The sequence below is a fragment of the Callospermophilus lateralis genome, chromosome 18, assembly GCF_048772815.1.
Source record: "Callospermophilus lateralis isolate mCalLat2 chromosome 18, mCalLat2.hap1, whole genome shotgun sequence".
Lineage (NCBI taxonomy): Eukaryota > Metazoa > Chordata > Mammalia > Rodentia > Sciuridae > Callospermophilus > Callospermophilus lateralis.
The window spans coordinates 10,535,986-10,546,489 of NC_135322.1; the positions used below are offsets into that span (position 1 = coordinate 10,535,986).

General features: G+C 54.4%; 1 protein-coding gene across 2 annotated transcripts; it reads left to right on the forward strand.

Annotated features, from left to right (window-relative positions):
- The first annotated feature begins 1,698 nt into the window (after positions 1–1,698).
- On the forward strand, positions 1,699–10,245 carry Gpr4 (G protein-coupled receptor 4). Of its 2 annotated transcripts, XM_076838556.2 has the most exons (3): positions 1,699–1,795; positions 8,302–8,335; positions 8,514–10,245. In XM_076838556.2, exon 3 carries the CDS (start codon positions 9,039–9,041, stop codon positions 10,131–10,133), a length of 1,095 nt encoding a protein of 364 aa, XP_076694671.1. In that variant the 5' UTR covers positions 1,699–1,795; positions 8,302–8,335; positions 8,514–9,038; the 3' UTR covers positions 10,134–10,245. The 2 variants fall into 2 exon arrangements, with proteins under 2 accessions (XP_076694671.1, XP_076694670.1); XM_076838555.2 differs by having other exon boundaries at positions 8,302–10,245.
- The last annotated feature ends 259 nt before the right edge of the window (positions 10,246–10,504 follow it).

The window sequence follows — 10,504 nt, forward strand, 5'->3', positions numbered from 1 at the left end:
GTTTACATGGGTATATTTATTTGTCAGAACTCGTTGTGCTCTTCCTGTAAGATCTGGGTATTTTTACTTTAATGAAAATTAGGGGCCTCCTGGGCGCAGTGGCACATGCCTATAATCACAGCTAGTTGGGAAACTGAGGCAGGAGGATTGCAAGTTTGAGGGCAGTCTGGGCAACTCAGTGAGACCCTCTCTGAAAAAAAAAGTAAAAAGGGCTGAGATGTGGTTCAGTGGGAGAGGGTCCTGGGTTCAATCCTTCATACTGTAAATACGGGCTGAGAGTGGGGGTCAGTGTTAATAGACACCCCCCAGCACCCCTGAGTCTGTGAGTTTGATCCCAGCACCACAAAAAAGAAAGGAAGAAACTGCAGTACCCACTCACCTACACCCACACAAGAATTTTAAGTCTAATTTCAGTCATTTTTAGGGCTGTAGGAAGGTCTACCTAAAAGTCCTTTGACCAATAACAAATTCTCACGACCAATTTTCTTCTTTTCTTTTCTTTTCTTTTTTTTTTTAAACCAGGGAATTAACCACTGAGCCACATCCCAGCCCTTTTATTTTATTTTTTATTTTGAGATGGAGTCTAGCTTCTGGCTGCTTTACAACCATTTGTTTTTAAATATTTTATTAGTTATAGATGGACACAATGCCTTTATTTTATTTGTTTATTTTTTATGTGGTGCTGAGAATCAAACCCAGTGCCTCACACATGCTAGGCAAGTGCTGTAAACCACTGGGCCACAACCCCAGCCCCACAATCATTTTTTTTTTTTGGTAGTGCTGGGAATGGAACCCAGGGCCTTGTGCATGTGAAGCAAGCACTCTACCAACTGAGCTATAGCCCCAGCCCCTCACAACCAATTTTTGAAGGACATGATGAGGGTAATGATAAAGGTAATGATAATGATGGGAATGATGATAGTAAGCAAATATGGGTTGGTTTTTATTTCGTTTGCTCTCTTGAGCATTTACCATTAGAAACGATGTGTATTTCACACTATGGAGAGCCAAGCATGAATGACTCTCCCCCTAGTGGGGAGGCAGATAATTAGAAAAAACATGGCAGTCATAGAATGTTAGCTGGTGACAGGTCCTGGGGTGGGGGGTAGTAAAACAGACAGGGATGGGAAGCGTTGGGCAGCAGAGGGGCATTGACTGGGCCAGACGACATCCCCTGAAGAGAAGGGCCCCGAGGACACAGGCCTGAGGAGGTCGCTAGCCTAAAGTCTGGCTAGGGGCTGGTTGGAACCGTGGGCTGCAAGGGCTCTGTCCAGGAGTGGCCCTGACCTTGGAAGTGGGAACCTGACAGGCCTCTGTCGCTCTCTTGGTGATGGGGGGGGGGGACATCCAGATGGTTAATGACTTACTTAGGCCTGGGGTCTCTAAGGCAGGAAATGACTCAGCCCAGGTCAAGGGCAGAGCTCCTGTCCCCCTGAGGGTTTAATAAAGTTGCAGGTGTGTGTGTTTGGAGAGAGGGTGACCAAAGGGTTAATAAGGTGTGGGGGCTCCGGCTGGGGACCTTGAGTGATGGGGGTGTCCAGCGGCGGGTGTGGCTTCTCCGGACTGGAAGCCTTTAGTGGGGTGACGATCGGTGTAAGGGGGTGCGGCAGAGGAGGGGTTAACGGGGGGGCGGACCTGGCGGGGCGGGGCCTGGGCCGGCGGCTGGGGCCGGAGACCCGTGGAGTCGCCGCCGTCCTGCCCCGCGGGGGCGCCCGCTGGGTCCCCGCGCCGCCGTGGAGCGGGAGCCCAGCGCAGCGAGAAGCGCCGCCGGCCGCCCCGTCCATCCGCCGCGCAGGTAGGTGCAGGTCCCGGCGCAGCCCAGCTCCTGGCTCCCGGCCCCTTGGGGGGCTCCCGCGCCGTCCCGGGCCGCCCCTCTCGGGTGCCGGCTGTCCCCTAGCTCCGCCGCTGGCTGCCTCCGGGTCGGTCCCCATCGCCCGCGGGTGTCTGACGTCTCTGCGGCGCTGGTCCCCGGCCTCGGTGTGACTCGCCCTCTGTGTCTCTGCACGTCTCTGTGCCCGTTCTTTCTCCCTGCCTCTCTCTTCACCTCCTGTCCCTCTGTGCCTCTGCGACCCTTCCCTGTCTCTGTGGCCTCTGACGCTCTGCCTCTTGCGGAGCGCTTCATCTCCGTGGGTCTCTCTGCCTCCGTCTCCATCTCTCTCGGGATCTGAACACCTCCGTGCCCTTCACGTCTGCCTCTGTATGGCTCCCTCTCCATCGCTGGGGTTCCTCTCTACCTTGCACCCCGTTTGTGACATCTTGGGTCCCGTGTTCATCTCCATCCAAATCTGATGGCATCCTGGAACTTTCTGGGGAGTGGCTTGGGACTGAGGTAGAGGGCAGTGGAATTATGACCTGGGACAAATGGACTCCAAGTGGCACTGTGACTCCATTCCCCCTTCACAGTCACCCCACTGCTCCTGAGCTCCCACCCACCCCACCCTCTGATTTCAGGAATTCCTGGCTGAGGGGTGGACTTCCTCCCCCACTTCCTCCCTTCCAGGATTTGGCTGGGCAGCTCTTAACTCCTTCCTGCCTCTGCCTCATTCCCCTTCCCCTTAAATGGGACACCCCCACCCAAAACCAGGCTGAAGGGCGGCTCTAGAAAACGAAGTGTGATGGTCTGTGTGTGTGTGTGCAGCCACCTGCCGGCATGCTCCAGCTGCATGTGCATTGGGGAATTTGGGGGCACATATGGAGAAGATGAGGGCCACCTCTAGGACCCCCTGAAGGACCCCACCTGCCCCACTCCATTAGAACCCACCAACAGAGATTCCACCATCTTTGTCTCTGAATGAACTTGACTTCATATTTGGGGTGAAGATGGGAAGATTTTCCTTTTGGGGAGGGGATCCCAGTAGAAAAGGTTGAGAGAGATGGAGGGGGCGGGACTCCCAGGACTCTAGGAATCATGTTATTAAGAAGATTTGAATGTGAACGATTTTCAATGGAAGGACCCAGGACATTGGAGGGGAAGAGGAGGGATTTGAGATCCTCAAGTCAAAGCTCTCAGCATATTCCCATCCATCCGTTCAAGCAGATAAATCTTGAAATCTTGGCCGTTTGCAGTGTTCACAGCTGAGGACTCTAAAGGACCCTCCAGAGCCATCTAGGCCAAGCCCCCCATTTTATAGATGAGGAAACTGAGGCCCAAGAGCAGACATCCCCTTAGTGTGTCAGTACCAGGCTGGGGACTCTTGTTCAACTGAAGCCTAAATCTGGAGATCTGGCTTTCTTTGCCCAAAATCCAGAGAATTGGCTTCTTTTACTGTCACTAAGTCAGATTAATTTGGGGAAGAAGGTCTTGGCAGTAAGAAGGGAGGGGTGTCAGGGTGAGCATGAACAGCCACAGCCCAGAAGGGAGGGTTTCAGGAGCAGAGAAAAGAAAATATTTCCATATTTCCAACACCATGCTGGCAGGGACAGAGAGGGGCCGGCAGCAGCTTGGGTTTCAGAGAAGGAGGAAAGAGAGGAAAAGAGGTGGGGGAGTGGGAGAGTGGGGATCAACTCTGTCCTGACCCTCCCCACGAAGCCCACTGTGCCCTTGGGACAGGGCCTATAATTTGGTTTGTGTCTAGACAAATAATAACTCAGCTGGAGCAAGCAAGGAGGGACAGGGGAGCCCGCTGAGCGAGGGTAGGGAGGCAGTCAGCTTCGTGTTCCTGGGGGTGAGAATTTGGGGGCAGGCGGAGAGGCCAGCATCGCCCTGGCCTCTGGGAATGAGTATCTCAGACTCCTGCACTCTTGCCTTCAGGCTGCTGGAAGGTTAAAAAACGGAACAGATCAGGGGGAAAAAAGAGGAAGTGGGGCTCACCTATTTAGAGTATGTTCCCATTTCTGTAAAAAATAAAAGGGAAATGCGTATTCATGTTTGCTGGGCAAAGATAAAAATCACCGAGGTTTTAATAATAGATTATGAAAGTCATAGAATGTTTTTTTTTAAAAAATCATAGAGCGTTCTAACAATAGAACTTTAGAATCTTGGAATGCGAGTGTCCTGGAATATTGGAGACTTAGAAGGGTGCGCTCACAAAGCCGCCGTGATAATAATAATCGCATAGGGAGCGCGAAGGCTCTAGAATGTTATAATAGAACTAAGCTGAGAACGGGCTGAAGATAGAACCTGAGGATCTGAGAACCGCTGGAGTCTAGAACATCAGAGGGGGACATCTGAGCATTCCAGTACCCCTGGTGGGTGCAGAGGGTACAGGGGAGGATAGAGACTGCCCCCCAGGTAGAAATGGGGAAACTGAGACCCAGCAGGGAGGTTGGGGTGGCCCGACTGTCCCCTGGTTTCCGCCAACCGGCCGCCAGGGCACCAGGTGGGGAGCGAGGCTCAGTGATCACATTTCGTCCCTAATGAGCAGACCGGAGCTGGCCAGTCCCCTGGGGCTGCTGGGGGAGGGGGGGTAAGCAGGAGCCCAGAGAGGAGGCAAAGCGGGAGCCGGCTGGTGGCGAGGTTTTGGGGACAAGGCTGGTGAGTGTTCAGGGGGTGTGTGGGGGGCCGCATCACTTCTTCCTCTTGTCCTCTCCACTCTCCAAGTCCTTGAGCTTCCTGGACAGGGGTGGCTGGCCAGCCCAGGGAGTTATTTGGCCTGAGCAGCTGGTGGTGGGGGGGAAATCCGCCTCCCCTGTCCCCCAGTATCACCCCACAGGAGTCTCTCTCTTGCTCTTCTGTAAGGAGAGGGTGGGGACCCAAGTGGGGGTGGGGGTTGTGGGAAGCCTCCTGTGGGCTTGAGATTTGGGGGTTTACCTTCCCAACAAAGCCTGAATAGGGGAGGTGACATAGATTTCAGGGTCTTGATCCTGGAACTGAGCAGGTGAGGAAGGGTCACTGAGATACTGCAGGTCACTTGCTTTTTTTGTGGTGAGAAGATCCATATTTTCCAGAAGATTCTCAAAGGGGTCAGAGACGTCTTGCCCCCAAAATGTGAAAAATGACAGAAATGCAGAAATAAGAAAAGAAAGCCATTTAGGAAGGAAAGTGCTTAACCGGCTCATTTTCTTGAGCCTCAGTTTCCCCCTCTGTCTCAGAAAGAGGTCAGAAATAGCTGTGCACCCCGGTTGTCACATACGGGCCTGTGGCATTGTGGAATTCTAAGAGTCTGACATTTTTTGCTGACTTTGGGGGGTTTCATGGTGGACAGATGTTGGGTGGAGGAGGACAGAGGGTTGACTTGGAACACCCTCCCTCTGCCCAGCACCCCCAAGACGTAGGTAGGCTGGGGAAGGAGAGGGGTGGGAAAGACTGGCTCTCTTGGAGGAAATTAGCAATGGGAAATGTATTTCCTCTGACTGCCGGAAATGTCTCCGGTCTGTCTCAGCAGAGCCCTGGGGTCTAGGGAGGGTGGGGCAGGGGGCTTCCCGCTCTAGTGGGTGTCCCCTGCCATTACCAACTGCCTCACGCCTGTCTCTGGTCTCCAGTGACTGTGGAGTAAAAACTGTTCAAACATTGCACGCTGCAGTGGCTGGCCAGTCTCCACTCAAAAACTGTGCCCGCTTTTGCAAAAGGACACACCGAGGCTCCTGAAGGAAAAGTAATTCCAATATGTCACAGGAGGAAGGAGGGAGAAATCAGGGGCAAACAGAGGGGCGACCCTGGGGTAGAGAGAGGGAGGGAAAGGGAACTGAGGAGTGACAGTATTTTGAATGACTTGGTCTGGGGGGAGGCTTCAAGAGGAGCGAGGGACTGGGTTGTACTGGTCTAGTCAGGAACAACCCCTGTCCCTGCCCATTGCGACAGGACTTAGAAGTCTCTGTCATGTGTCTAGGGTGGGGTCAGCAGCTACTAGAGGACCCCACAGGGGGCAGGAGTTACTGAGTGGGGCTCAGCACTGACCTTTCCAAGTCAATTAGGAAGCCATAGATCCTGCCTTTTCCTTCCTCCCTCCCCCCAGCCCCCACAGGGACTCCTCTGAGCCTGGGGTGCAGCCTTACAGGGGAGGATAGGGAGGTGTAGTGGGGGATGGGTCGGCCAGCACTGGGGTCCTCCTTAGGGCCTCTGAGTGTCTGGAATGGCTTCTGCGAGTACTTATTGAGCACCTACTGTATGCTGGGCTTGTCCTGGGTCCTGGCCATAGGGAGTCAACAAGACCCACAAGGTCCCCGCCCTCCTGGAAGGCCCATCCCAGACAGATGGACAGAAGCAAACAGACCAGCTGCGGGAAATGTCAGGAGAGGGTCCTGGGGTGGTGGGGACATGGTGGAGAGGGATGCCCTCAGAGTGTGAAAAGATGGGGGAGGTAGCTGGAGGAAGCACCAGGGGAGAGTAAGAAGAAAGGGTCTGAAGCTGGGAGGAGGGTCACAGAGGAGGTGGGACTGGAGGAGGGGACAAGGTGGGCTGGGCAGAACCTGGTCATCCGGGGCCAGGAGTTTGGATCTTACTGCAGGTCCATTTGGAAGGCACCGGAGGGTTTCAAGCAAGAAAGTAGCAAGCGCTGGTTTCCACGTTACAAGGTCTTTCTGGCTGCCAGGTGGGAGGTGAGCCAGGCGAATGGCAGTCAGAAAGCAGGTGGTGCAGGGCTGGCATTCGGGAATGCGCGTCAGGGTGGTCCATCTGTTCCTTTCTCTGGGCCTCAGTTTCCTCCTCTGTCCAGTGCACTCAACCAGTGTTTGTTTGTTGGTACCAGGGATTGAACCCCGAGGTGCTTAGCCACTGAGCCACATCCCCAGCCCTTTTCCTAATATTTTATTTAGAGCTGGGGTCTCGCTGAGTTGCTCAAGATCTCATGGAGTAGCTGAGGCTGGCTTTGAACTTAGATCCTCCTGCCTCAGCCTCCAGAGCTGCTGGGATTACAGATGTGTGCTACCACAGCTGGCTAACCAGCGGTTTTCTTTTCTTTTTTCTTTTTTTCTTTTTAGTACCAGGGATTGAACTCAGGTGCACTCGACCACTGAGCTACACCCCCAGCCCTATTTTGTATTTTATTTAGAGACAGACAGGGTCCCACTGAGTTGCTCAGTGCCTTGCTTTTTGCTGAGGCTGGCTTTGAACTTGTGATCCTCCTGCCTCAGCTTCCCAAACTGCTGGGATTACAGGCGGCGCCATCACACCCAGCCTAACCAGTGGTTTTCAAAGTGTGACCTGGGGATTCTTCAGAGGTGGCCTCTTGCATCCACCTCATTTCACCCAGAACACGGGCGCTTTCTTCTTTGTTGTCTTAGATTTCACTTACAATTAGGATCTTTTTTTTTCTCTTCACATTCAAAAAAATGAAACATGTGCAGACCTAGACCCTTCAAAGGAATGGCTTTCAAAGTGCCCATGACTCAGGACATCGCTGTCCTTCTCTCTGGGGCTGACGATGGTCGGGGACATGGTCCTTGACTGTCTTTTGCCTTGAATTGTGGGTCTTCTCAGAACCAAGGAGATGGTGGGCCTGTTTCTCCCTTGAGAAGGCGGGAGAAGAGACGGAGAGGAACATGCTCCCTGGGAGACAGTGGCTGGCCAGCCTCCACTCAGGACTTCCCCTTGCTCCCTCACCCTGACCTTGATCAAGTCCAGAGGAGGCTCTGTCCTTCCCTCAGCCCTCTGCTACGGTTCCCAGTCCCTTTTCTATCCAGTTATTCTGGAAATGGAACAAATTGGAAAAACTGGTCAAAGGGCTGAGAGCAGAGACCCCCATCAGGACCTTGGACAGGTCTCCAAATGACTCAGTGCCTCAGTTTGCCAAAAAGGGAGAATTACTACTTTCCTTCTGCCCTTAGGCAATTCTTCAAAATTTAAATGAAATAATGATAGAAGGGCTTGGATCAGGGCCTGTGTGTGGCTGTTCTTATACCATTGCCATCATCATCAAGAATGGGGTGCCCTTCCTGGGTCTCAGCACCAAAAAATGGGGTGCCCTGACACTGTATCCATAAATGTTTACTTATTAGGTGTCAATTAAAAGTAAAATAAAACTTAAAAAAAATAGAACAAGGCTCCTTGGTCAGGGCTAGGAGGCTGGTCCCAGGACCAGTTCCATCACTGCTTTGCTGTGCAACCTTCAGGAACTGACCATCCTCTCTGGACCCCTTCTTTTACCTATGAAGGGATAGGGTTGGACTAGTTCGGTGTTTCCTGAAGTATAATATGATACATGTGCCTAATTTTTGGCATCTTGGAGAAAGTTCTAAAATCTGAGTTGGTCTTTATTTATCTTTTTTTGGGGGGATACCTGGCTCCTCAAATCAGTGTTCTCAGTGATCTGTTGCTTAGGATGGGATCCAGGGTCTGCCTTCCGTCATGTGCAGGAGTTGGGGAGGGGGTGGGAGAAGTGGGTGGGATGTCCTCTGCCTCATCACTGTCCTCTCTCCCCACAGGCCCTACAATGTCAACTCTGCCTGGAGTCGTGAGGTAGGGCCACTTCATCCCAACCCCTCCAGGCCCCAGCTGGAGTCCCTCCTCTGATCAGCCCCTCCTCACCTCCTTCCTGTTCCTAGCAGCCCTTCCCAGTCCTGGCCTCCCTACTTGCCCACTCTTACAGGACCCTCTCCTTCTTGGTGACCATAGCGATTTCCTTATTTCCTGCCAGGATCCCGGGAGATGACAGCACTCCTGTCGGCACTGCCTCATCTTTTCAATTCTCCTGCCATCTCAACGCTGTCCCATATATTTCCTGTGCGTTCTAGAACATTTCATTCCACCAGTACTTCCATGTGGCTCCACTTAACTTCCTAGGTCCTCTATAAGCCTCATCCTCTTACCACCACCGGTGGATGCCTTCATCTCCTCCACGACTTCTTCTCCCACCCGGTTGTCCCCTAGCCCAGACTTCCTTATTTATGCCCTGCTTGGTTCTACCGACACCCCACTGATAGACCTCTATTGATCCCACCCTTCCCAGCTCTTCCTTTCGCGGTAGTTCCTCCTCCCTCCTCTCAAGCTTTCTCCTTCCCTGCCAAGCCTGCCTCAACGTCCTCTCTTCTGGGTGACAGCCTCCCACCATGTTCCCCTGAGCCTCCAAGGAGGGGCTCAGGGGGCCCGATGGCCTCCCGCCCCCCGCGGCCCGGAAGCCCCGTGGGCCAGGGGAAGCGCCTGGGAAGCCCTGGTGCCGAGGATGAGGATGGGCAACCGCACGTGGGAGGGCTGCCACGTGGACTCGCGCGTGGACCACCTCTTCCCGCCGTCCCTCTATATCTTCGTCATCGGCGTGGGGCTGCCCACCAACTGCCTGGCCCTGTGGGCCGCCTACCGCCAGGTGCGGCAGCGCAACGAGCTGGGCGTCTACCTGATGAACCTCAGCATCGCCGACCTGCTGTACATCTGCACGCTGCCGCTGTGGGTGGACTACTTCCTGCACCACGACAACTGGATCCACGGCCCCGGCTCCTGCAAGCTCTTCGGCTTCGTCTTCTACACCAACATCTACATCAGCATCGCCTTCCTCTGCTGCATCTCGGTGGACCGCTACCTGGCCGTCGCCCACCCGCTGAGGTTCGCGCGGCTGCGGCGCGTCAAGACGGCCGTGGCCGTGAGCTCGGTGGTCTGGGCCACGGAGCTGGGCGCCAACTCAGCGCCCCTGTTCCACGATGAGCTCTTCCGAGACCGCTACAACCACACCTTCTGCTTCGAGAAGTTCCCCATGGAGGGCTGGGTGGCCTGGATGAACCTCTACCGGGTCTTCGTGGGCTTCCTCTTCCCCTGGGCGCTCATGCTGCTGTCCTACCGGGGCATCCTGCGGGCGGTGAGGGGCAGCGTGTCCACCGAGCGCCAGGAGAAGGCCAAGATCAAGCGCCTGGCCCTCAGCCTCATCGCCATCGTGCTGGTCTGCTTCGCGCCCTACCACGTGCTCCTGCTGTCCCGCAGCGCCGTCTACCTGGGCCGCCCCTGGGACTGTGGCTTCGAGGAGCGCGTATTCTCCGCCTACCACAGCTCGCTGGCCTTCACCAGCCTCAACTGTGTGGCTGACCCCATCCTCTACTGCCTCGTCAACGAGGGAGCCCGCAGCGATGTGGCCAAGGCCCTGCACAACCTGCTGCGCTTCCTGGCCAGTGACAAGCCCCAGGAGATGGCCAATGCCTCTCTCACCCTGGAGACCCCACTCACCTCCAAGAGGAGCAGCGTGGCCAAAGCCATGGCGGCCACCTGGGCAGCAGTTCCGCCCTCCCAGGGGGACCAGGTGCAGCTGAAGGTGCTGCTGCCGGCACAGTGAACCTGCCTGGGCAGAGCCCCATCCTCCCGTCTTTTCCCAAACCCCTTCTCCCCTAGTTCTGGTGTATGCAAATTATATGTAAATAAGGCTGTGTTAATATTCATAAAATACAGGAAAATAGGAAAAGAATGGAGTCTGTGTGTCCCTGGTCAACCATCCTCCCACTCTATGACCCCCTAACAATTCCAGTTCACTGTCCCCAGCCCTGCGCTGGGCAGTCTGGTGAACAGCAGTGATCCTTGTCCCATGGGCTCTCAGACCCTGCCACCGGGGTCTTGGAGGCCTTCCTGGAGAAGGGGATGGGTAAATTAAGTCAAATATTTGGTTTTCAAAAGATGAAGACAAAAAGGAGAAAATTAGGATTATTTACA

Excerpts from the sequence above, each read along its gene's own strand:
- Gpr4 (XM_076838555.2), top strand. The coding sequence starts at position 9,039 with ATGAGGATGGGCAACCGCACGTGGGAGGGCTGCCACGTGGACTCGCGC.